At 35.0% G+C, this 27,116-nt stretch overlaps 1 protein-coding gene across 1 annotated transcript in view; it reads left to right on the top strand.

Moving 5' to 3' along the window:
• Positions 1-27,116, top strand: part of LOC150079255 (calmodulin-binding transcription activator 1-like) — a 927,385-nt gene that overhangs the window by 382,329 nt on the left and 517,940 nt on the right. The window contains exon 6 of the mRNA XM_090383006.1: positions 21,632-21,703. Coding sequence (XP_090239132.1) covers positions 21,632-21,703 — 72 coding nt within the window. The remainder of the gene's footprint in view (positions 1-21,631; positions 21,704-27,116) is intronic.

The following is a 27,116-nucleotide window of genomic DNA, read 5'->3' as shown; positions in this document are numbered from 1 at the left end:
TATGGCCATTGATTTTGACTAACTGCAATCGCCACCTGCTATCTGGTATGAGGAGCAGAATGGCACCTTGCATTTACACTGATGAAATCTTTCACAAGAAAATGCGAAACCATATACAGGCCACCTTAATGCACGCCTGCAAAATATTCTGACATGTGAGCATATATGTGCTTTGTACAAATATATGGCTAAGGTAAAGAAAGCCAACACGAGAACAATGAGAAATATTGGATAACTTACGCGGAAAATTAGTTTCCCGACACTGGACTCTAGCGCTACTCACTCGGTAAACAGACGGTAGGTGTTATCGGTCTGGAGCCGAAATCGAAAAGGATATATTGATTGACAGGTAGGCGTGGCAAACGATGAAATGATTGGTGGTGGGTGTGACAGACGACAAGCTACTGTGTAGTCATTGGTTGGCTTTATAATGTGTATTTATGAGTAAAAAATGGTGCATAATAGTTTTCTAATGAAAGGTAAATTGGGAATAGTAGCGATGAATCTTTTAAAGATGGAAGAAATTTGTAAGGAAAATAAAACTATAAGGAAAAATTGAGTGTTTTTAATATACTGTTGATTTAGGTTTGGTTACGAAAAAAGAAAAAGGTTTCTTTATTTTTAGTTATATTTGGAACCTGACCTTAAATGATAGAAACGGTTTCCTTATACTGTATTTTGTGATCTAACCTTAAATGTTAGGTTAGGAAATAATATAAGAAAAGAAAGAAAGAAAGATTCTATATATATATAGTGAATAGCTATTGTGGTGTTGATTGACATTATGATACGTGTGTATCCGCACAAGTGTCTTTAAAAATAATATTTTGTTAATAGTCAATTTATGCACTAGTCCACATGATTCTAAAGAAAAAAGGTTAGGTTACCCCCTCCACTCTGGGAGAGGTTCAAGCTCCCATGGGATTCAAGTGGAGGTAACCTGACATTTTTTCACCATTTTGGAAAGCATTCATTAGGGCAAGTTACCATTAGTGCTACTAAACCGATGTTATTGTGTGTTGTGTTCGTGCACTAATCAGCACATCATTTGCCACACCTACCTGTCAATCAATATATCGTTCTTGACTTTGCTCCAGACCGATAACACCTACCATCTGTTTACCGAGCGAGCAGTGTTAGAGTGCCGTATCAGGAAACTAATTTTCTGTGTTAGTTATCCGACGTTTCTCGTCATTCTCATGTTGGCTTTCTTTACCTTCACCAAATATACGTGTATACCTTGATGTAGTCTGCCTCAGAACTATGTATATACTGATAGCTACATATTTGGATATTAATTGATCTATAGCATGTTTTAATACCATGCTTGAATTTATTTTAATGTCATGGTTTAATTCTTATCTATTTGTAATACATGATATTATATTACCCCATAACCTTGTCAAGCCTGTGTGTGACCTCTTGGTTGTGGCGGGCATATATTGTATCTTTACTTTGTACAATAAAAATTTATTCTTTTTCTTCTAATTCAAATGCTTCATAAATCAGAAGTTATAGCAGAGATGAAACTGTAAATTGAGTCCCTCCCTCTCCATGAGTGCAAAACAGTGCCCTAACATCATCTTAAACAACCATACTAAACCAGCCATTGTCCTCCTGCTCAATGGAAAATGTAGCGGTACAATAGTTTTGCTACTTGTTATGGACCAAAATCTTGGAGTGATTAAAAGCACAACCTTATTCTAAAATCACCTATGTATATGTCTAGCTACAGTCAGATCTGTAGATTTAGGTTTGGTTACAAAAAAAGAAAAAGGTTTCTTTATTTTTCGTTATATTTTGTAACCTGACCTTAAATGGTAGGTTAGGAAATAATAGAAATGGTTTCTTTATACTGTATTTTGTAATCTAACCTTAAACGTTAGGTTAGGAAATAATATACGAAAAGAAAAAGATTCTTTGTGTGTGTGTGTGTATGTGTGTGTGTGTGTGAGTGTGAGTGCACACATGCACATGCGCACGCACACACACACAGGAGAGAAGTGCAGTTCAGCAAACACTACATTGTGAACTGGCAGTAGTGTCAGCTGACTTTGACTAGGGTGGAACAGTCACACTTTCATTTCAGATGGTAGCACCAGCAGTTTTCTCATAAATCAGTCTTCTTTTCCAATAGCTTCACTGTATAAGTGTATAAATGGAAACTTGAAAAACATCAAACTGTTTACATGATGATTATACCCTTGGAAATTACCCACTGACAAAACTACAAATTCTGCCATACCCCTCCCTGCAAGATTGACGAATTGGGTCCCCGTGCTCTTTAAAATCCATGCCAACTCAACTGCTCCTCTCCTCCTTTCCAACCTTTCATGCACCTTTTTCAGCAGACCTGGCAGTAGCCATTGAAATTATTTTAAACTAACAAAACTAACAAAAATATGAATCATTAATAATTACTGATATGGATTGGGTAATAATTAGACATGATCTTCACACTTTCATATTAACCTAATGGCTGATGCTGCTCTACTATATTTCTCAAAAGTTTACTTCAGTTTACGATTATTATAATTCATTCAATAATTTTATCATGCTAATCAATCAAAACCTGTTTTTATAGAAATGGTATACTAATAAATATTTTATAACTAGAAAGGGACAATAGGCTGATGTATATAAAGGCATCTCTCTCCATCAAACAGACTCAATCAAAACAAGAAAACAATACACATGAAGAACTGAATAATTTTTGCTAAATCAAAATAGTGGCTCTGATCCTTAATCCCCCATCCTCCCAAAGAATAAGCCTACATGAGTTATTGATTGTATTGCAATTTTCATCAACCCTACTACTTGACTCGTGCACACATTTATCATGGTGTTAATGATGCTATTTGTGAATTAAAACCAAAGCAAGTTTATCTTATCAGTGAGATAGTGTTCCCACAACCAAAAATGAACTTTCTTATAATATAGTTCAGTTCCAAACAAATCCCATGAGTTTTAGGCAACCATATCAACTTCAGCATCCCCTTGATTTCTTCTGCAGCTACTTGAGGTCTTCTGCTGTCAAATGTAATGAGGTGTGTGTGAATTGATAGATATAGCAACTTAAAGACAATTGACATCACAGTGATGTTAGCCAGCCACAAGTTTATCCATCATGGCAAATAAAAGACTACTGCTTATCGTAGTAACTTGGTATTAGCATTAGTAGTGGCAACTGATGCAAGAAAGCAAGCTTATAGAGCATCGGCAAAAAAAAAAGAAAAAAACACTTCCCATGTCACCTGTCCTTCCCTTCCAATAGTTAGTCGAGTTCAGTGGTTTTCAACTGAGGTGCCTCGGCACCTTAGAGTGCCACAACAACAACATTCCAAGGGTGCCACATAATTTGTGTTTAAGTTACTTAAACTTATTAGTTTTTTTTTTTTTATATATTTATTTTATTATAAAAAGGTGTATAGTATCCATTGCACGGTATCTTTTTATTTTTGTGATCTATAATAGATGTTTATTTAGTACCTAAAGAATAAAATGTTATATAAGTATATATAATTTGTATCATGAATTGATATTATAAATATTATTATATTATAAATATGTTATGTGATAGTTATTATAATAACTATCACATAACATATTTTTTAATATTAGATATATATATATATATATACACAGAGAGAGAGAATTGAATCTAACAGGCAGAAAATTGAATAGGGATGCCACAAAATAAAATAAATTACTTAAGGATGCCATTACTAAAACAAGGTCAAAAACCACGAGTCTAGTTCTTCCTTGAATTTATTCAAACTATCCACTTCCACAACAACAGACAGAAGTTTGAATAAAATATATCCTCTCATATGCATAGTCTAAGCAAGAGGAAGAATCCCATCAGCATTGATCTTACTCAATCCATTCAAATCCTTAAATGCCTCAATGAGATGACCTTGCAGGCCTAGTCTCCGCATGCTGCAATTTTCAGAACTGAAGCCTTTCTTGGAAAGAGCACCCCTTTGTTCCCATCACCAATCTCATTTCTCTTTTCTGCACCCATTCCAGCAGTTCTACATTCTTCCTAAAATGAGATCTTCTGATATATATTCAATGCTCAAGATGTGGCCTGACCATTGTCTTATACATTGGGTTAATCACTTCCTTATCTCTGATAATCATCTTCTTCTCCCCCTTTTGTCCTGCCAGCACTGACAAAATTCAATGAGGTGTCCTGGCTGCCAGGACACCTCAGCAGTTTGCACTGCTCACAGAACGTAATGTCCAACTACACAGTTACCCCCAAGTCTTTTTCATTTTTTCATATGTTAATCTGGGATTGCTGCTTACCTTGAATTTATGCCTGTTAAACTTCAATTTCCATTTCTCAACCCATCTGCCCAATTTTTCTAAATCTTGTTGCAGTAGCATACCTTTATTACTGTCATTAAATACCCTGCTAACCTAGCCGACCGGGCTGGCCGAGTGGGTAAAGTACCTGCCCGGCAACCCAAAGGTCGCGGGTTCGATTCCCGCCTCGGGCTTGGATCAAAGTACTGCAAAAACCTTGGGAGGTGCAATATGGCCACAGAAGCCGATGCGCCAACAACTACCAAATCAAAAAAATCACCCTGCTAACCTTTGTATCATCTGCAAACTTAGACATTTGGCCTGATATAACTTCAAGAATATATCATTAGTAATTACAGAAAAAATCAATGAGCCACTCACTATACCCATAGAGATTCCACTAATAACATTAGTCCACAAAGAGTCCATTGATAAAAATTCTCTGTTTTCTGCCAATCAACCATTACATTATCCATAGCAGCACCTTTCCCTCAATGCCACACTCCTCCAATATATACAGCAGTCATTTATGTGTAACAGTATCAAAAGTCCTCCTGAAATTCAAGTATATGTCATCAAAATTATTTTTTGCATCCAGTTCCTTTGTTATTGCATCATAATATATTCAGTGAATTTGGATCATGTGAGATGGTCCCTTAATGAATCCTTGCTGAATGAAGTATCACTGCACTGTTGTCTGGATAGTCCTACTTTACTTCTTTAACCAGTGGCTCCATTACGTTCCCTGGAACAGAAGTTTAGATAACAGGTCTGTAATTACTCATATCACTCCTTTATTCCCACGCTTTGTGAAATGGGGATACCTTTGCACATATCAAAAAATACTCTCATAATTATGATTATAGTTTGCTTACCACCTGTGCTGCCTCCCTTAATATAATTGGATAGATCCCATCCGCTCCAGGTGCTTTTTTTTTATGTTTAGATTCAACAATTTCTCTTCTGCTTTCTTCTGTTATCCCAAAATCATTTAGTCAGAATTTGTTAAACTTCTTCCATCTCCTTCCCTAAAGAACTCCTCATGTGGGAATGTGTATGAAATATACCTATTCAGTTTTCCAGCAACCTGAGCATGATCATCAACAGTTAATCCATTGATATCAACTGGACCAATGTGATTCAACCTCTTCCTTTTACTGATATAAGTAAAGAGATCTTTGCTGGTTTTCTTGCCATTCTTTACCCCAGACTTCTTGTTATCTGCCGTGGCTTGCCTAAACTCCTTTGTGACTTCATTGCAGAGTAGTGTATATCTACCATAGGCATCTTTATCACCTAATAATTTATATGCATCCCATGCATTTTTCTTCTCTGCTTGAATCTGATTAGTTTGTCTGACATCGTTTAGGTCTGTGCCTTGCACAGTATCTTTTATTTGGTATGAAAAGCCTAGTAGCTTCTATGATTATTTCCCTAAATGCTTCCCATTTAGAATGTACCGTTGGTAACATCATCAGTTGGTCCTACTTTATAGAATTTAAAAACCATCTGAGATCGCTGTAGTCACCTTTACCAAAATGAAAGGCCTTCCCTTCACCCTTGATGGTAGTTACATCTTTAAGTAAATCCCGCATCAACACACTCTGAGTCACTAGTAGGCCTTATATCTGCAGTTTCTTGATGTATGAAGGGTAGTTGCTCTTAATCAGATCAAGAGTGTATTGTACTCTTTCTTGTTGTTCCTCTTACATGCTATAACTTATGTATAATGGTCACAATGTGCAATGTGACAATGTCTGCTTTACCAGTGCACACCATCCATATTTTACAGATTTTATTAATCTGGCTGAACCATTTACACTCAGCCAGATTTTAAATAACAGAGACTTGTCTAATGTTTTTAACTTTTTACAGTCCATGAATTTATATATGCTTATTTAAATTTATATTTTGATATACATTTCCATCTTTTGATGCAGTAACCTGTTTCTGTTACCAAATATATTTCTGATGTGTTTTTTTGTTTTCTGTCTTGGTGCTTTATGGCCTTATTGCCAATGCGCCATAAAACAGCAACCACCCAACATATGCTGGAAGACAGTGAGTGATTTCTCACTCTTGAATCTCTGAATTTCTCACTCGCAAACATATGCCACTGACTGTTATATCTTTTCTGCATCTCTTCCCTTTTTTTTTTTTTTTTTTTTTTGGAAGATGGAGGGGGAACCTTTGTGAAAGTGATTATCAGTTTTCTGTGATAATAATCACCCTATTTAGTCACCTGTTTAGGCAATACAGATTGCACAGACTTATTGAAATATCTGGCTGAGTTTGACATCATTATGGTCATCTTTAGCCTATTAGTAATGCAGTGACATATATCACAGAAAGTAGTGTACAAGTAGCAGCAATTCCTAAAACATCTACCATCTATTCTGAAACTATGGTGGAATATTGAGTGCAGTAGCAAAAAAAAAAAAAAAACACAAAACAAGACTTATGAATATTAGATAATAAATAGCCCATCACAGATAATCTTATAGCCTTCAAATATGTATTAACCAAAGCACATTATATTAAGATTCTTAGCAAAGCTTATTATCTTAGTACTCACCTCTAGATCCGTATTGGTTAGGATTAAATTTACATAAAGGAAAGTAAAAGTTTTCAGTTATATTAATAGATTAATTAATTTAAAAACATCTCTGTGGGAAGAGAGACACCTTTTTTCTAGTTGTCATTTATAAAATTATATGAAGAAGATTCGTGTGTTGAAAAACTAAGAGCTGGACGAGAAGCTTTCGATGTCGTCGTCATCAGTTGGTGAATGACATGAGTTGTAAGTGTTGAGTTATAGTATCATGGTACCCAGTATGCATTATACTGTAAATCATTGGTTAGGGTTATAAATTTAACCCTAACCAATATGAATCTAGAGGTGAATACTAAGATAATAAACTTTGCTAAGAATATTAATAGATAATCAACAGTACTTCAAGCTTTTAGCTGTAAAATTGGTCATTAGCACATTATATTCAACATATTAGAGCAAAAAAAAAAATCATTAAGTGATTTCTTTTGGCTCTTATATTAAAAAAGAGGATGTGAAATCTGTTTCACATCCTCTTTTACTCAATTGACAAACTCCTAGTTCTCCCAGGAAAATGAAAGGCAAATATATGTGGGGTGGTCCAAAAGTACTGAGAAGGAGATGATGTATTAGTCAATTACAGAACAGTTATTTTTATAGTTTAATGTATTATAAAATAACATAAAAAAACTTGTATGTCAGTGTTGTATGCAGTTTCTAAAATTTTATTTTTTATGTTGTTCGGTGGAAGAACAAGAATGAATATACAGCAAATTCAGCATAGTTGAGTAATAAAATTTTTGACTAAAGAGGGCAGAAATTCTAAAGAAATTCATGAAAGAATGACTAAAGTATTTGGGAAGTATCACCCAGTTATGCTACTGTTGAAAATTATCAGCAGAGTTCAAAAGAGGATGGGACCCAGTTGAGGATGATCCAAGGTCTGCTCAGCCATTTGTAGCAATTGCCATTGTTGAAGAAAAATATTTTATAAACAGAAGAATTAAAGTGTTTGAACTTGAAAAAGTACTTTTTGTAAAAAGGAATTGTATGCCTATTTCACTACTCCATTCTCAGAATTTTTTTACCTCTCTCAGAAATAGAATCCTTTATCAATCCAAGAACATAATGGAGTTGAAATTGCAAATTCAACCACAATTATGAATACTCCTAGGGAAAACATTTTCTCACACATCTTCTCTAGCTTCTTACTCCCCAGGTTTCCTGGTCATGAAACAGAAAAATGAAATATCCTCTAGGGAGATTTGAGCCATGTAACATTGTGTGACTTGAAAATCACTTTTTCCCCCCTCCAAGTTAGTGCTGTTGATCCAGATGATATTCATTTCATTATTAAATGATCAAACACCTTTCTTCAAAATCTGTGTATCACCATTTATTTTTCAGCAGCAGAATTTTTCCTGAAGAGCATTTTCCAGACTCCTGATGAAAGGCAATTGTATTTTCCTGTGCTGTACCAAGAAATTATCCAAAAATTAAAATTTTTGCTCTACAGCTCTTCTTATTAGCTGTTTCTACAAAATTCTGGAAATGCTAATTTTGTATTGTATTTGAAAGGATTTCTTTTTCAGGAAGAAATGGCATCCGAAGGAGCAGGTTCACACTAGATCATTTAATTCTATTGGAAACATCAATGCAGGATACTTTCCTAAAATATGAGCACCTGTTGCCACTTTTCTTTGATGTGGAGAAAGCATATGAATGACATGAATTAAAAATTTGATATTTTAAAGATCTTTATAACTTTGGAGGTTAGAAGTCACCTGTTTTTATTAAACACCTTTTATACAATCTGTCATTCGAAGTCTGTAGGAGAACCATCCTCTCTCAGCCATTTTGGAAGAATGAAAGTATTCCTAAAGTATCAGTTTTAAGTGTTATGCTGTTTGCCATCAAAGTGAATTATATTCTAAACAACTTCTAACTCTAAACAGTTCCTTCTCTGTTAATTGCTTAACCATATTTTTACAGCAATGCAACAAGCCATTAACCACCTCAGCTACATTGCAGCAAGTAATGGCTTCAAGTTCTTATTGCAGAAGAATGCTTGCATATAATGCTTGGAAAAATTTTGTACCATCAGTACCATAGATAAAATTTCTGAGATTCATATTAAATAGAAAGTTAATTTTTCATCAGCATGTCGTTTATTCCACACAGAGTTCAAATCTCTTATGCACTCCTCAAATCTCTTATGCATCCCCGATTCTCTCTTTCTCTCTCTCTCTCTGCTCAGATTTATGTGGTTGCAGATCAGTGATCCTGTGTGATATAATGCAGAGGTATAGCGATACACATGTTTATGTTGAACTTTGTTCAGATTCATATGCCCAAAAAAAATACAGTTAATTTTATGTATTTTTGTCAAATACAATAGAACCCGGATAAGAAATTCCCACATAAGAAGGTTTCCCCTGCACTAGGTTTGGTTTATTAAGTCCCAATTTCAACTCTATGTTGTAATGTATTATTTTTCCACTAAGAAGTTTCCCACTTAAAAAGTTCATGATAAAGAATACACAGCATGTTATTATAATGACATTTTTCCACTTTTTATATTATACGTTTTTTTAAATATATAAATTATTTATTTTTAATATTAAACAATATAAACATTTGCTAATCGAACGAGTTAGTGACAAGCATCATTTTAGTTCATAATAAACCACTGAATTAGGTGAAATGGCATCGTTTTTGATATACACGTATCTCATATTGTGGATGTCTTCACAATGAGTTGCCCTGATATTGCACTGCAAGCTTATATATCATCAGCCAAAAAAAAAACCACCATTTCACACATCCAATTCCTCAAAAAGTTTGTCCGGTTCCTCCTTGAATTTATTTAAGTTATCAACTTCCACAACAACGGACGGAAGTTTGTTCCAGCAATCAGCTTTTCCACACATCTATTCTATAACTGTCTTTCCCCAATTTGAATTTATGCCCCCTCAGGTTCATAATTTAAGCAAGAGGAAGGATCGTATCATCACTGAGCCTTCTCAAACCATTCAAGGCCTTATACACCTCAATCAGATCACCTCCCAGGTGCCTATTCTCCAGACATTGAAATTTGCAGAACTTAAGCCTTTCTTGATAAGAGTGCCCCTTTGTTGCCCTCCTCTGCACTCGCTCAAGCAACTCTACATCCTTCCTAAAATGAGGTCTTCTGACTTGCATGCAGTATTCAAGGCATGGCCTGCCCATTGCCTTATACAAAGGGATAGTCATCTCCTTTTCTCTGCTAGCAAAATTCCTGAGGTAGTTCAATATCAGGGTAACTCGTTGTAAGTTGTAATATGAGATGTAACAGAAACGATGCCATTTCACCTACTTTGGTGGTTTACTATGAACTAAAATGATACTATGCATTAACAACCTCCAGGGGCTCACATCTGGTGAGTATGGGCTTGGCACTCCCAGGGTCCTGAGCTGGATATCATCATTCTTCTCTTTCTTGGTGATTCCTTTCTACTTCTCTCTCTGTCTCTCAGGGTAATAGGGAATTTTTTTTTTTTTTTGGCCGGTGCAGCATAAGCCTCAGGCTTCCTTGTACCATATGGCTAATAATAATAATAATAATAATAACATGTTTGATTTGTGAATTTTCCGTAGTTTAAGGCTTTCAGTGCTAAAAAACCTTTTTAGTATAAACATTTTGATAGTATGGAAGTAACATATTGCAATTGTTTTCATCGATATCTATAATTGGATCGGTACATTGACCATGTCAAGCATTAAATTCTAATGGTTGTAAAAGTTCTGAATTACTTAGTGGATTTTTGCTCTATCTTATTGTAATTGTGACCTTTTAAGGTATTTTGACAGAATGAAACATTCTTAACATTCTGTTCATTAAACTGATTACCAACTTGGTAATCAGTTTAATGAACAGAATGTTAAGCAATTAGAAATCCTCAGTTTAAAAATGTTTCCCATAGGCAGAGTAAAATATTTATAAATTCTCAAATAGTACTTAAAATTATCTTTAACTTGTGTATGTGTATCTTTTCATTTTTATTTGTGTAGTTAATATTTCATACCCTTAGATCATTTTCCCTTCTAAGAAGTTTTCCCGTGTAAGAAGGTCTAAACCAGTGTTTCCCAACGTGGGTCCCACGCCCCACATGGGGGCAATTTGATTGTTCAGGGGGGCAATTCAAAAATTGCTCGTCTAGAGTTTAAAACAACCGCCTACTATGATTTAACTTGTACAAAAGAAGAATTGTTGGTATCTCAATTTTAAATAAGCATTCGTTAAATGTTGTACTTTCTATAGAGCTGCACTTGAAAGTTTGGAGTAATATCAACTACAGTTTGCTCGGAGAGTATTGCTTACTATGCCTAGTGAAGGAATAGTACATACTGTATTGGACGATTGCTTATGGCATATGCAATGTGCAAGCAAAGTGGTTGTCTACTGTAGCCTACCGCAAACTCAGCATGTTATATGAAATAGGTAATTCCTTTCATACAAACGCTCGTTTGGGCATCGTGACTGTACATTTGGATAGGTTTGACGATCTCAGATTAAAATAAAAATTACTTTGTCCACGCACAGAATTATTATTAATGAAGAACCGTGATATACAATGGTATGTATTTGTCATATATGTATTTCTGTGGTCTCAGTAAATAAGCAAATAAGTCCAAAAACTTGAATTTGCAGGAGAGGAAAAATAAACTTCACACTCTCATATAAACACGCATATATTCGAATATACAAATATTTATTACTCACGCTAAAACTACAATAACGAAGATAGCTGCGTGTCACATAATAGTAAATAATAAATACTTTATTATAGTGCACTTATCTCATTTTTGACAAATTAGACTTATCTGCTTGTTCACAGAGACCACAGATTTAATAGCCCGAATTCAGTAATTCGTGTGATTTATTCATTCAAAAAGCGTACTAATAATTAATTTTGATATATTAAAATAAAATTAAATTAACTTTAATGCATAGTTTATTTTTAGTTTTTGATTTATCTTATATTTATTTCTTTCAGTTGCGCAGTAAAATGAGTAGTGCAAGTAAAAAAAAAGTTCGTCAGTATTCAGAGGAATACTTAAAATTTGGTTTCATACCCGCTATCCACGATCAAAGGTCACCTTTTTGTCTTTTATGCCAACAATGCTTGACCAACGAATCAATGAAGCGAGGTCGTCTTGAGGCGCATTTGAAGGCGAAACATAATGCTCATGTAAATTCAGATTTAGATTACTTTCAAACTTTAAAGAAGAATTTTGAAAAAAGAGCAACATTAAAGTCTCTGTTTATTGCTCATACTGCAACTGTCAATCGTACTCTTGAGGCTAGTTATGAAATTTCTTTACTCATTGCTAAATCTGGGAAAAATCATACTATAGGAGAGAATTTAATCAAACCATCAATATCAGCATTTCTTAAAACAGTTCTGGAAAAAGATGACAAAGACGTGAAAGCTATGCCACTCAATAACAATACTGTTAGCAGAAGAATAGATGAAATGAGTGAAGATATTGAAATACAACTTGTTGGAAAGCTGAAAACAAGAAAATTCTCAGTGCAAATGGATGAATCAACTTTGAGAGACAGTGAAGCCGTACTGATAACTTATGTGAGATATATTGATAAAGGTAATTTTGCTGAAGAAATGTTATTCTGTAAATCATTAGAGAGCACCACTACCTCCAAAGATATATATAATAAGCTAAAAAATTACTTAGATGACAATAATATACCAATGAAAAATATAACATCTTGCGCTTCAGATGGTGCTCCTAATATGATGGGCAAGAAAAATGGCTGCTTAAAATTGATGAAAGATGAGAATCCAGAAATGCTTCTTGTGCATTGTGTTATTCATAGGGAAAACTTGGTAGCTAAAAATATTTCGCCTGTTCTTCATGAAGTACTAAAATCAGTTATAAAATGTGTCAATGCTATTAAAGCTAATGCCAAATGTGAGCGTCTCTTCAAGCTTTTTTGTGAAGAACAAAATGGAGACCATGTGAGACTTTTACTTCACACTGAAGTAAGGTGGCTCTCGAAAGGGAACTGCTTGAAAAGATTCATGGAACTATTTGATACTATTAGTGACTTTTTAAGTGACAAACCTGAAATGAAGCATCTGTTAACGGTCGATGGTAAAGCATTTGTGAGTTATTTAGCCGATATCTTTGAAAAACTAAATATATTAAATAAACAACTTCAAGGAACAAATAAAACTCTCGTCGATGCAAAAGCGAAGATATTTGGTTTCATTACATTTATTGAATTATGTCAAAAATATATTTGTAACAAAAATTTTGAACAGTTTCGTTGGCTGCAAAAATGTGAAGTGACTGATACCGCTGTACTTGTTATTGTCGATCATCTGAAAATTCTGTCCGCTGATTTAAAAGAAAGGTTTTCTGATTTAAAACAAATTGATTTTCCAACCCGGATGATGCAACCAATGTTAGTGGATTTGTCTGATGTATCAATGCAGTACCAAGAAGAACTCTCAGAAATGCAAAATGATGAGTCAGTTAAAACTTTATTCAATATAAAAGGAGCGATGGCATGGCTTTGTGATGAAACAGAAATTAAATACCCAAATTCAACCAACTTTGCAAGAGAGCTATTGTTACCGTTTCCATCTTCATATTTAGCTGAATGTGGATTTAGTGCCATAAATGATTGTTCCTAAAGAAAAGAAATCGACTGGATATCACAAAACGGGGAGACTTGAGACTGAAGCTGACTAAATTGGAGCCCAATATAAAATCTCTCTGCGGCAAGCATCAAGCACAAGGGTCTCACTAAATTTAGTGCACTCATCTAGAAGTGACTTCACATGGAATGTTGAAATTATTAAACAATTAAATAATAATTACTAAAAATTAAAATATTATAAAAAAATCTTTCATATAAATTATTTTGTACTTGAATTTTAGTTGTCCATTATATGTTTTGAAAATTTACTTACTGTTTTTTTCTTAATAATTTCCTAATGATTTCTTCCTAAAACCTAAGTTTTGTGTCCTGAACAAGTTGTAATTAGGCTTCATTTAGGAAATAATTCAATTTTTGAATATAAAAAATATGTATATCGGTGTTTCCCAACGTTACATAGGGGGCATCAGAATTTTAGAAAGACTTAGGTGGGGCATGGTAAAAAAAAGGTTGGGAAACACTGGTCTAAACCTTCAGTCCCTTGGAAAACTTCTTATCCAGGTTCTACTGTATTTAGTTCTAAACTCTGCTGATCTATAGGTTGTACTGGTGTATATAAACAGAATTTTCTTATTATTATTATTGCTCTTCTATTATTTCTCCCTAATGGGGGTTCTACCCCGTGACGGGGACTGCTGCCAAGTACACAGGGTGGTTGTTATGTCTGGTGTTACTATTGGTTGAGGAACTCTCTGTCTATCTTATTGGTGTTCAGGATTGCGAATTTTGGGAGTTCCTTGTATTACTGCTGCTATTGCTGCTAGGCTGTTATGTAGGGTCTTTGGCACCATACCGTGGTTGACACGAAGATCCAGATGGTCGTTACTTGTTGCATATGCCATATCCCTTTGATCTCTTGTCTTAGGTTCAGGTACTTCCTGATCTTTTCCTCACGGGTTTTCTGGAGATTTCCAGTGTTGGGCACCACTATGTCTATCAGATAGGTAGATTTTTCCTTCTTGTCAACAAGAGTTATGTCTGGTCTGTTGTGCAGGATTGTCTTATCCGTTATTATGGCGTGATCCCAGTACAGCTTGTGTGTTAGTGTCTCTAGTAGTACCTGAGGTTCATACTTGTAATACAATACACTTTCTTTGGTCAACTGGTATTTCCTTGCTAGCTTCTGATGTATTATCCCGGCTATCTGGTTATGTCTATGAGTGTACTCAGTCTGGGTGATCACCTTGCATCCTGCAGTGATGTGTTGGATCATTTCTGAGGCCAGGTGGCATTGTAGACAAGGAGTCTCTGATGGTATTTTTTGGTCAGGCAGGCCTTGATTTCCTTGTGCCATGACTGCTGAGCCTGCATTCCACAAATATTTATAGGTATCTCCCTCTGTCATGACTTTGATCTCTTTACCAGTCTGCAGCTGATAGTTTTCAACCGACTAATTCCCCTGATGCAATTCATGGGTGTTGCATTTGTATAGACCAAATTCCATCCTGATATCACTGCTGATTTCTTTGGTGATCCGGAGTATTTGCTGGAGTTGCTGCTCAGTTGCTGCATAGAGCTTGATGTCATCCACTTACATCAGGTGGCAGAGGATGGACAGGTTTTTCCTTCCTTCTTTGAGGTCATATCCATACTTGCTGTTGTTGAGCCTGGTAGATAGCCAGTTGAGTGCTAGACAGAACCACAGTGGACTCAGGGCATCTCCCTGAAAGATTTCTCTCCTGATTAGGATCGGCCTGGTTGTGATGTTCTCGAGTTTGTTAGTGGTACTCCATTTCACCATAGTTGCTTCCAGGAAGTTTATCACTGTTGGATCGACTTTGTAGATCTTCAGGAGGTCATTATATTAGATAGCTGTGAGGCACGGAGTCGAATGCCTTGCAGTAATCGATGTAGGCTGTGTACAGGTTGCAGCATTTCTTCTAGGCTTGCTCTATAACTGTAGCATCTATGATTAATTGCTTCTTACATCCTTTTCTCATCTGTTTGCATCCTTTCTACTGTTTGACCATTATGTTATGTCTCTACAAGTTGTCTGATATCTTCTTGGTTATGCAGCTGGTCAACTACAAAGAACAATGAATAGGTATAAAGCGGAAACAGTGGAGGAAGAGCAAGAAGAAATACAACCCAGGGCAGTTGTGAAAGACATACAGAAGAAATACAACCCAGTTGTGAGAGAGGTGATTGGCCTTTTTTTTGCCGGGTTTCTTGTATCTTGGTCTTTAGCCTTCAGAAGTGTGATTCCTTGAGTGAGAAACTTTGGGATCGTTTCTGGGTGTCTTATCATTTTGGTAGACTGCTCTGCTAGGTGCTTGTGTGTGTGTGCAAATGAGCTTCATGTACCAGTAGTTGTGGACGTTATCTATTCCCAGGGTTCACCAGTTGTGCAAGTTCCTGATCGACGTGGCGCCTCCGTAGCCAGGTGGGAAGGAGCAGCAGTACGTAGCATACGCTTCTTGATTAGACCGGGGTTCGAGCCCGTCACCACCAAATACGGAGGATGTGGAAAGGTCAGAGAATGACCACCGCATATCCCAGAGCAATATGGCCTTAGTTGCTAATGCTCCTAAAAACGAAATAACCAACCTGATCGACTGTTTTACTTCTTCCTCCCAAATCTCCCACTCTGTCATCTCTTTTACATCCTTAGTTTTCTTCCATTCTAGTTCTATCCAGGAAGCTAGGCTGTTATGTCTTACTTCACTAATCCATATATTGCTCCATAACTCCTTGATCGTTTTCTGCCCAGATGTGCCGTTTCCTTCTTTCTCATGTTCTCCGAGACTCCTGTAGAAGGTCCTTTGGTTTTCATCAGAGATTCGGTTGTTTATTTTCCTCTGGGAGCTCTCTTTGTATCGACACAGTCTCTTGCTGAGTGCGAGGAGGTTCTGGTTCAGTGTGTGCAAGTATTGTCCTCTTCTCTGGTTTTTGGTCTCCTGTTTGTTGTGGATGCTGTCTCTCTTGAGGATGTTCTTCACTTTTCCAATTAATATCTTACTCCTATTACCACATTGATACAGGGTCAATGAATCTATCTTGACTCTTAATTCTTCTATCTTCTGCTGGAGTCTTCTTTCCCAAGCTGACTTCCTTGTTTTTTTTTTTTTTTTTTGGTTCTTCTGTTGCTGGTCTCTTGTTTCTCTTCCATTAATCCTAGTGGCTGCTATGGCAGCAAAATATACGGCTGTGTGGATGGCCTCCAGTTTTGCACCATTGTTATCAATATAATGTGGTATCATTTGCCGATTGAGATATTCTTTGACTTTCCACAGGATTCTGTTGGGTTTCGGCTTTGGTGTCATGTGGGTCTTTGTTGGGTCCACTCCTTTGAATTCTGTTTGGGCCTTCTTCCAGTCGTCTTATCTTCTGGATGTCATGACCTTGTCTCTTTCCTCTTCAGCTGCCCTGGGTTGTATTTCTTCTTGCTCTTCCTCCACTGTTTCCGCTTTATACCTATTCATTGTTCTTTGTAGTTGATCGCTCATGTCCTGCTTGATTTTTTCCAAGTTTGCAGGAGCTTTCAGGTTCTTTGTGAACCTTCTCTGATTCACTGTTTGGTAAAGGAATTGTTCCAACCATTTGATATGGTGCCTTGACCTGTACATTGTCATATTGGTCTCTAGCTTGGTTATTTTGTAGTATGCTTGCATGATGTACGTATTCATTTCGATGCTCCACTTCATGCGTTGTTTTCTTCCTTCCTGGGTGGTCATTAGCACAGTTACACAGAAAGCACTTCCATTTGGTTGGGTTGCATGGTCTTGCCTTTGTCTTGTTCTAGCTATATGGGGGACAGCACCACTTGCTCCACTGTCTTCCTCGGGAGACTGTCTCTGACTTTTTGAACTGACCCCTCTGCCTAAGATCTGAACACAAATGACTTTATCCTGCACCACACTCAATGGAATATGATTATTATTTTTCTTCAACATGATCCATCTATGGAGGTGGACCTGTTTTGCTTCAGCTGACATCCAGTGATAGTGTTAGTTCTTTGGTGCAGGAGCGGATTAAGGTCGCTTGAGCCCCCGGGCGCAGAAGAAAATATTGGGCCCCTTAAAAAAAAGAGAGAGAGAGACAGGGAAAATAAAAATACATGTTAACCATTTTTTTAAATAAATAAAAAATATTATGTACTATTAATGTTTAATTTCCAATAAAATTTGAATATAATATATGTATAATATAATTAATAATAGCATAATAATAATCACAAAGATTTGAACTAATAGTTAAACATATTAGTTTAACTATTAGTTGAGCTAATTTGTTGGGGTTTTGTGTGGGCCCTTCAGAAGTCGAGGCCCATTGCGTGCGCCCGGTGCACCCGCCGTTAAATCCGCCTCTGCTTTGGTGTGACACCAGATGGCACCAATATCTGCCTTAGCCATCACTTCGACCTTTGGGAAGGTAGGTCCACTGAAGCAACTTTCGCAATGTTTATTGTTATTATTACTGTTATTTTAATTCTCATGATTGTTCTAATTTAATTACTATTATTATTATACTAATCTCCCAGTATGATGGAGACACGTTCGCTTCTGTCAGGTCCACCAGGCTAGTAGTCCAGGGTTGTAATCACTGGACCATTATGGGTTTTTTTTTTTTTTATTATTATTATTATTTATTCCAACATCTTAAACCATTAAATAAATATGCAACAAGACATCTTAATTAGGTTAAAAATAACTGTTTGTTAAAGTTGGATTTTAAGATTAGGCAATCACTGACATACTCAGATGAAATTACTTTTATGAAGGTATTTAATATTTAATGAGTTACATAAGAATTATAATTATTATTTGTTACTTGGTCTCTATCTTGATTTGGCAGAATTCACTAATTTTTGATCTCTCTCTCTCTCTCTCTCTCTCTCTCTCTTTCTTTCCTCTTTCTCCACAGGAAGTGGGTTGGAGAATTGTATAATCAAATTTGTGTCTACTTGTTGATAAGGATTCTGCAATCCTTAATGAGTTTATGATGTAATCTAATTGATGAAGACTAATAAATATTGTATTGTATTGTTTGTAGAAGAATAAAATAAATTTACCTCAATATGATACATAGAACACTTCCTAATGACACTCTCCAGCAAATAAACAAAAATAAAATTAATGCAAATGAATACAATAATAAAATTAATTAAAAAACAATTAACAGATTAATTTGGACTTCCCTTCCTAAGTAAAACAATTAACAAAATAATTTGGACTTCCCTTCCTTAGGAAGGGAAGTCTTTTATTTCAAAATTTGTGTTAACTTGTTTTAATTTAATTGTTTTTTAATTAATTTGCATTAATTTTATTTTTGTTTATTTGCTGGAGAGTGTCATTAGGATGTGTTCCACATATCATATTGAGGTAAATTTCTCTTATTCTTCTACAAATATTGAAATGCTACATAGAATCTATTGAGCATCATAGTCTGCCTTATACTAATTGTATTGAATAATAATAATAATAATAAAACAATTGTTTTGTTGAAAGAATTAAATCACAACACAACTTCAAGTACCTTTTTTGTTGGTGATTTTAATATTAACCTTTTCAATCATTCTTCAGATCCAATTGTAAATAACTATTGCTTAATACTGAATAGCTATGGTTTTCAACAGGTAATATTTGCAATAACAAGACAGTAAAAATTGTTAAATAGCTTTGTAGACTGTTAAATAGCTTTGTATAAATCATATTTCTACTAATATTAATTTATCTCAAGTTACTTCTTACATTTTTCAAAATACTTTTTCAGATAATTGTGCTGCTATTTGTGCATATCATTCTGACTTATGCACTAATCATTTTTATAAACCTGAAGACACTTTACTAGTTTCAATGTACCTTTCACCAACACTGTTCTATGAAAGAGTTACTAACTTTATGGTACAGGAGAGTGTGAATAATTATGACAATATTAACAATTTTTATATTAAAGTAATACAAATTATTAACGATTGTAGCATTGTTAACAAAATCACATCTTTAAATCAAATTCCCAATCAAACAACTCTTTCTTCTAGAAAACCTGATAAACCTTGGATTAATCTGGAAATTAAAGATTTGATCTCACAAAGAGATACTTTTTATAGGAAATTTAGGAATTCTCCATCAAAAACATGCTACTATCAAGAATACAAAATTCTTAGGAATAACGTTAACAGCTTAATAGAGAAACAAAAAAATACTTATTATAAAATTAAATTTCAAGATAAGAATATTTCTTTAAAGGAGAAATGGGATTTAATTAATACAGTAGTAACTAAAAGAAGTAGGGTTATTAATGAGAATCAGCTAACTAGGTTTATGCACACTATACATGGTAGTAATAAGCCAATGCAGTTAGCTTATAATTTTGCTAAGAAGTTTACAGATAGTTCTCCTTTTAATTCTTATTATTGTAACGCTTTATTTCCAAATATAAATGTTATGCCTAAATTTTGTAATTCTTGACCCATCTTATAATGACACTATAAAAATAATGAATCAATTAAATAATAAGAAATCCACTGGTTTGATAATCTTACTAGCAAAACAATAAAAGCCAACAAGGAATCATTTGCTTTGGTATTAGTTCGATTGATCTCAAGAATAATTCATTTAGGACAATACCCTAAGTTAATATATTGGTTTAAGATTAAACCAATATATATAAAAAAATGTTTGTTTACTGGTTATAATAATTATAGGCCAGTTATACTCCAGTCAGTTTTGAATAAAATAGTTGAGAATTACTTGATCTCTCATATAAGTAAATATTTAGCAAATATCAATTATTAAATAAGCATTTATATTCTTATCAGAAAAGGATGAGTATCCTGTTGTTATTAGAACAGTTAATCAAAAAATTTAATCTATCCTTAAATAACAATAATTTTTCATTTTAATATTGTTTCTTGATTTATCTAAGGCCTATGACCTAATCAATTTAAAATTTTACAGGATTAATTATTTTCATATGGAGTAAGAGGGAATATTCTTAAACTATTAGTAAGTTATTTGAACCACCACAAGATTTCTGTTAATATTGATAATTCAGAATAGTAATATGGCAGCAGTATGGGCTATCTTTATATTGCTGTCACAGTGTAGGAAGAACTGTATATCCAGTATTGATTGTCAGTGTACTGCATGGCATTCACTGTTACATGACCAATGGTCCAAGCCTAAACCATGAAAAAAAAATCTCAGATTGCAACATCTCTGCCAAACTTTACAGTTGATATGACACACTCTCGTAAATAATATTCCCTAGGTGCCAATGAGATCCAAACATGGCTATTAGATTAAAAAGCCACACCATGATTCATCAATCCCTAACACAGATTTTCACTGTTCTAGAGACTAATTATGATGAGTTGTTTAATAGGCATGTCAATGCTGTGTTGTATGGCTTGTGTGCTCTTCCATAAAATCCCTTGCTATGCAAGCTCCCTACATATAGTCCTTGTACACGGGAGCTTGAATAATTGCTGAAGGGGCATCAAAATTATTTCAAATTATCCAAACTTTGAATTAAATAATTCTTTTTTATGGAACCGGCAGAAGAATAATTTGAAATAACAAATATTTAAAATTAAGGAATTTCAAATAATCCAAACCAAACTCTGTACTAATATCAGTTCCTACGGCCTCCCTAAATTCCTCTTTGGTAGTACCTTGCATCAATTCTACCTCTACCTGAATGTTTCTTAGTTGTAGTGGCACCATGGTGTTTCCATTTGGTGATTACACCAGCCACTGCTGACCCAGGGTGTTGCAGCTTTTCTGCAATAGCGTGAATAGATTGATTGCCAGCAGTTGTCATCCCTTGGTGACTACAGCTGGAAATTGCTAATTCAGTACCTTGACCATCTACTGTATTTCATTGACCTGCTTAGTTCTAGCATGAAGTGGCTGTTTTAATAAATTTTATGATATGTGGACAGCTTGTATAGTTCAGTTTTTCCAAAATCCTAGGGATGTCCAAATACTTTATCACTGTAATGTATTAGTTTAATTGAAATAACTAATGACGAAAATATATTAAATATTGTATTCAGCTATGAAAGCTTTTTGTACCAACAGCATTGTTATTTATTACAGTGTATATATGGATGTTATGTACATTCAGCAATTCTGCCAACATTCCACAGGAGATGCTATTGGCTTCTACAGGTAAGAGCCACTGTTGTATATTGTAAGTTCCTGACTAATTTATGTAGTAAATTAAATTTCTAAAAACAACACAATGTTCACCTGCTATCATTTGCATTTTGAGTTTTAACAAAGATACTTGCATAGCATCTGTGTGATCACCTTTTTTTTGTTTTATTAATAAAAAATTAATTCTTAGCTTTCTTGTGAATTGAAAACAGTGATCTATTAATTATGATTTGCTAAACTCAGTTAAAAATATCAAACAAAACTAAACAAGAGAAACCAAAAACGTTTACATGTCAATGTAGACATTTAGCATCTGATAAATGCCACAGCTGTTGGAATTTCGTTTCTCAGACAGCATAGCCTCAAAAGAAATGAAAACATGAATCACAAACAGCACTGGGGTGCCATTGCTGCTTCAGCTTCATCTCTGAGACAAGCATTTTTTATATTATTTTTTATCCACTATAATTTTTTATGTCACATGAAATCATATTTATTTACAAGGTTTGCAAAATGTAGAACAAAGTTAAATATATAATAACAAAAAAAAATATCTCTGACCTTAGGATTTCTTCTGTTCTGTGTCATAAATATCACAGTTATTATAATTAAAATTACTGTGTTCCAAAGAAATGGATTTGTCTCCCTTTTTGGACTTGTATCTTTTCATCCTGGTTTTTTTTTTTTTTTTGTTTTGTTTTTTTTTTTTTTTTCACAAAATAAACCATGCTTTCTTTTAGAACTTGTACTGGGCATTTCCGAATCCTGCTGTTGAACTAAACAAAGTTCTTCTAACCTTCTTTTGACAGCTCACAATAGGCTGGTAATATATCGTCTTCTCTCTAGGTGTTCAGATATTAGCTCTAAACATAACATTTTCAAATATTTCCTTCTTTCAATAACCCCCACATTATTGTTTCCATTATAAATAATTTACCTGTTGATTCCTACTATATTCAGCATGATGTACAAAATGACCATAGTTCATAATACAAATGTGTGCTGCACATAACTTATCCACCGTGTCCACCCTCCGTTGAATTATAGCAAATGATTATTTCTGGTTTTTGTAATTTGCCTATGTTTTCATTAATCTTTTTGTCATGGTGCATAGTTGAAAGAAATGGGCTTCCTTCTTGGATTCTGGAATGTAAGAAACCAATATGCATCATTTTTGAAAAGAAAATAAACCTTTTGAATATTCATTCTTACCCTTTGTGGAGAGGAAAGCAGATTAGATCTCCTTCTTATATTTTCTAATTGTGCCAACATATGAGAGTGTAACTCTGCACTAAATCAGTAGCAAACTCATGTCTATTAACCCAATTATCTGCAGTTATATTGTATCCCATACCAATTATGATTTTGCACTGCCCTTTTGCTACTAGGACTGTTATCGATTTGGAAAGAGCCATGCGGCTGCTTCCCTGCATATATTTTTAGATCAGAAGTATAAAACAGTTTTGTATTGTTTTATACTTCAGTGCACAAATTTCTTTTTCCTATTTTACTAGTTTTTCTGAGGAGGTATTATCAGAAACTGCATCTTCCCCAAAATTTTTCTAACTTCCCATTGATTGTAGCATATGCACTAATGGTGTACAATTTTCAGCAGTTTTCAGCAAATATTTCAAAGATATCCCTAACAGAGATTAACTTGTATACTATTTACTATTTATTTATTATTTATTTTTTCTTTCTTGTGTTGCTTTTTTTGTCAAAATGTAGAGCTTGTAGCAGGAAATAGAAGCATTATTTGGACATTACTAAACGAAACAGTTCTATACCTGATTCATCATAGGCCACAATTCTTCGGTATTCATCTTATTGCTTTTTTGTCACACCTACTAAGTAAAACAAACAAAAAGATTTTTATTTATGACTGCTCGTTGGTTTTGTAATCTCTTCCTCAGCTAAATTTTCCTTGGATAGAACAGATATCTTCATTTGTAAAGTCAACAATTATTTTTATAATATCATTGGTGAATAAATTATTCCAACATTCTGAAACTCTCTGTCTTTTGTAAGATAAAATTTGGTGGTTGTTCTTCTTCAGTTTCTTCATCATTAGAAATTTTTTGCACTGTATCTGTTTCTTCCATTTGTTTTGCAACATCTTCTCCCTCGATTTCTTCACTAACTGATAAGCTTGTCGAATCAGAAATATTGCCAAATAAGTTCTTCATATAATGAGTCATCCTCTGCACACAACTGTTTTCAATTCATTTTGGTAAATACAAACCCCTAAGTAAGAAAACCCTCAGAAAATTAACACTCACCAAGTAAGACTGCACTGTTCACACTCTGGCTTTAGGGGGAAATTGTGGTTGGGAATGCCTTATATCCCAATGAAGGCTTCTTCACTAAAAGCTGATTTGCTTTCAGTGGGGATGAAAATTTGTAAACTGTCAAATTTGAATGCTAAGCATCAGTCAGTCAGATTGGCATAATGAGGCAGTCTGACTAATGCTCATCATTCAAATTCAGTATTCAATTCATACTCCATTCAAATGCCTTTCAGCATTCAAATTCAACTACTTCATTCAAGTGCTGTTTTTCGTTCAACTTTGACTACTTCATTCAAATTCAGCTACGTCATTTTAAATATACATGCTTATGCTACATATCATACCTAATTTATTCAGAATGTGTTGAGTCACAACAAACAAATTCTCCTCTCCAAGAACTTGTCCCTTACCTTTATTGATTAGGAAATATGTGAAATGCTCAAAAATAGCAGGTAGTTGGTGTATTCTAATTATCAATCAGGTTTTAGAACAAAAAGGCAAAATTAAGAATAAAATTTTCAAAAAAAGAGTTTTCTGATTACAGTACAGTGAAATCAAAGGAGAAAAACAAAGCTTTCTAGACAACTATTGCTGGTCTCTCACACACACCACATGAGAAGTGGAGTAGACTACAAAATATATAGACAGTATCATTCACCTGACATCTGTTAAATACCAAACAAAAAATTGATTTATTGTGATTCATAGTGTATCAAAATGCAAACAGAAATTACTGTGTAATTATTTAGAGGATATTGGAGGGGAAAGTGAGATGCATGCTAGCAGTGGAAGGTTAAAGAAAAATTATTAAAGGAATAAACACAAATAAAGTGTTTCAATTACAATTTACTGTGCAAAATATTTGGTTATCTATATAACCAAATATTTTGGTCCTTGGGGTTGTCACAGATATTCTCTCAGATATGCCAGACAAGCTGTACTTGCTACCTGGGAGTCCAAAACGCTGATGGAACTGATATTTGGGTGACATTCAAATCAAGTGGACACAATTTCGGCAAATTCCGGACAGTCTGTGACAGCCAGATCCTCTGCTTGCACCTTCACAATGGTGGGACTGTTAGTAATCCTGGGTATAACCTCCATGCACAAGCACACTGTGGGTGACCACTCAGTTGTGAACCAACATAAGCAGGGGTCGAGATGTGGCACCCACACCACATGCATGAATGCCGCCTCTTTGTGTTACCAGGCAATGCTAGGTGTTAGATGACTCTCATCAACCGGTGCAATACTACCACTTTGCTTATTGGAGGCTTGAAGTGGTGGAACCCATGTTTAGTCTCCAGAGCTAAGTTCCGGTCAACCCTTCCCCTCTCTTCCATCATGCAGTATGACAGATGACTTTTGAGGTTATGATGAACATCATGGCAAGATCCAATCTTCCTTACATTTCGAGGGTACAGCACTAAAACGGTGTTCGCAGGGTGGACGCTAGTTAGTACACCACACCGAACCTATTGGTAACTCTTTAGGAGGCTTCCGGATCAGCTAGTATATAATCTTGCTACCTCTACTCCGCCAGATAGTGACCACATTATGTCAAGGATCTGGGTATATTCTTACCATGAGTATGCCATATCCAAAATTTCATTACTTCATACAGCATGTCCCCCCCCCACTTTTTCTTACTATTGAATACACCATGAATTGTCAAACTAATAGAGTAAGCCTACCTGCGAAAAGATCTGAACCTCCCAAACACTTCCTAGTTCATTTCACAAATATACAGGGTCTCAATTCTAATCTCAACGATGTCCATTTCCACTTGCAGTCTGCTAAACTCCATGTACTTTTTCAGACAGAATCTCAGTTATCAGATAATTCAACTACTGCTCATCTCAGTTGCCCGAATTATTTGCTGTATGATTCCTTTCGCCTCAAAGGTGGTACTTATGCATATGTCCGTTCTGATATTCTCTATCAAAGACTTGATAATTTAGAATCTCCTCTTTTCGTTCTTCTCTGGCTTAAAATCTCTCTACCTCATTTTGTCAAATTCATCTGTTGTCTCTACTGTTCTCCCAACTCCACTAATCACTTGGAGCTTTTTGACTTCCTCTCTTTGCAACTTGACTTTCTCCAGTCCAACTTTCCTAATAGTGAGGTAATTTTTCTTGGTGATTTTAATGTTCACAATTCCAGCTGGCTTCCTTTTTCTAGTCACACCAACCCAGCTGGTCGAGATCCTGAGACTTTTGCAATTACTAATGACCTTGCACAGATTGGTCATTTACCTACAAGAATACCAGACAATCCTAACCATACAGCCAACACGCTTGATCTTTTTCTCACTAACAACCCTTCTAAGTACATGGTCAAAGTGAGTGATCCATTAGGCACTCCAGATCACAACTTGGTTATTGTCTATTCTCCAATGGAGCCTTTATCTCATGGCTATTCCAAACCTCTTGTTGTTTAGCATTACAAGAATGCAAAATGGGATGACCTGCGAGATTTCTTTTCTTCTTTTCCTTGGTTGGATTACTTTTTCAAAACTTCTGATGTCAACGTTTGCTCAGATTGTGTCAGCGAAATTATTCTTGTAGGAATGGAATTCTTTATTCCACACTCCACTTTATAATCTCGTCCTTTATCTAAACCTTGGTTTTCCAATAAATGTGCTAAGGCTGTTCAAGAGAAGAATGTTGAATATCATAATTGGTTTGTTTCTTATTCTTCAATTTCATTTTCTGCCTACACCAAAGTTCACAACAATTGTAAAGCAGTTATTAATCAGTCCAAACTAGAGTTTGAACAGGCTAAGAGTAGAAAACTTTCTTCTTGCCCTAATGTTAGCTGAGCATTCTGGTCTCTTGCCAAAGCTGTAGGCCGCAACTTTTGCCCATCTCTGCTCCCACCTTTGTCAAAACCAGATGGTTCTGTTATCATTTCAGCCAAGGATAAAGCTGACCTGCTAGCATCTGATTTTTCTTCCAACTCATGTATTAATGCTCTTGGTAAAACACTTCCCACCATTCCCAACATGCTCCATTCAATGCCTCCTGTGGTCGTCCGTCAAAAAGATGTCAGAAGGATTTTGATGAATCTTGATGTTAAAAAACTCCTAGTCCTGATGGTATTTCTCCACTTGTTCTCAAAACCTGCTCCTGAACTTA

The sequence above is a fragment of the Mastigoproctus giganteus genome, chromosome 10 (genome assembly GCF_048544385.1).
Source record: "Mastigoproctus giganteus isolate SK-2022 chromosome 10, ASM4854438v1, whole genome shotgun sequence".
Lineage (NCBI taxonomy): Eukaryota > Metazoa > Arthropoda > Arachnida > Uropygi > Thelyphonidae > Mastigoproctus > Mastigoproctus giganteus.
The sequence above is the reverse complement of the archived record's forward strand: the minus strand, read 5'-3'. Positions and strand labels throughout refer to the sequence as shown.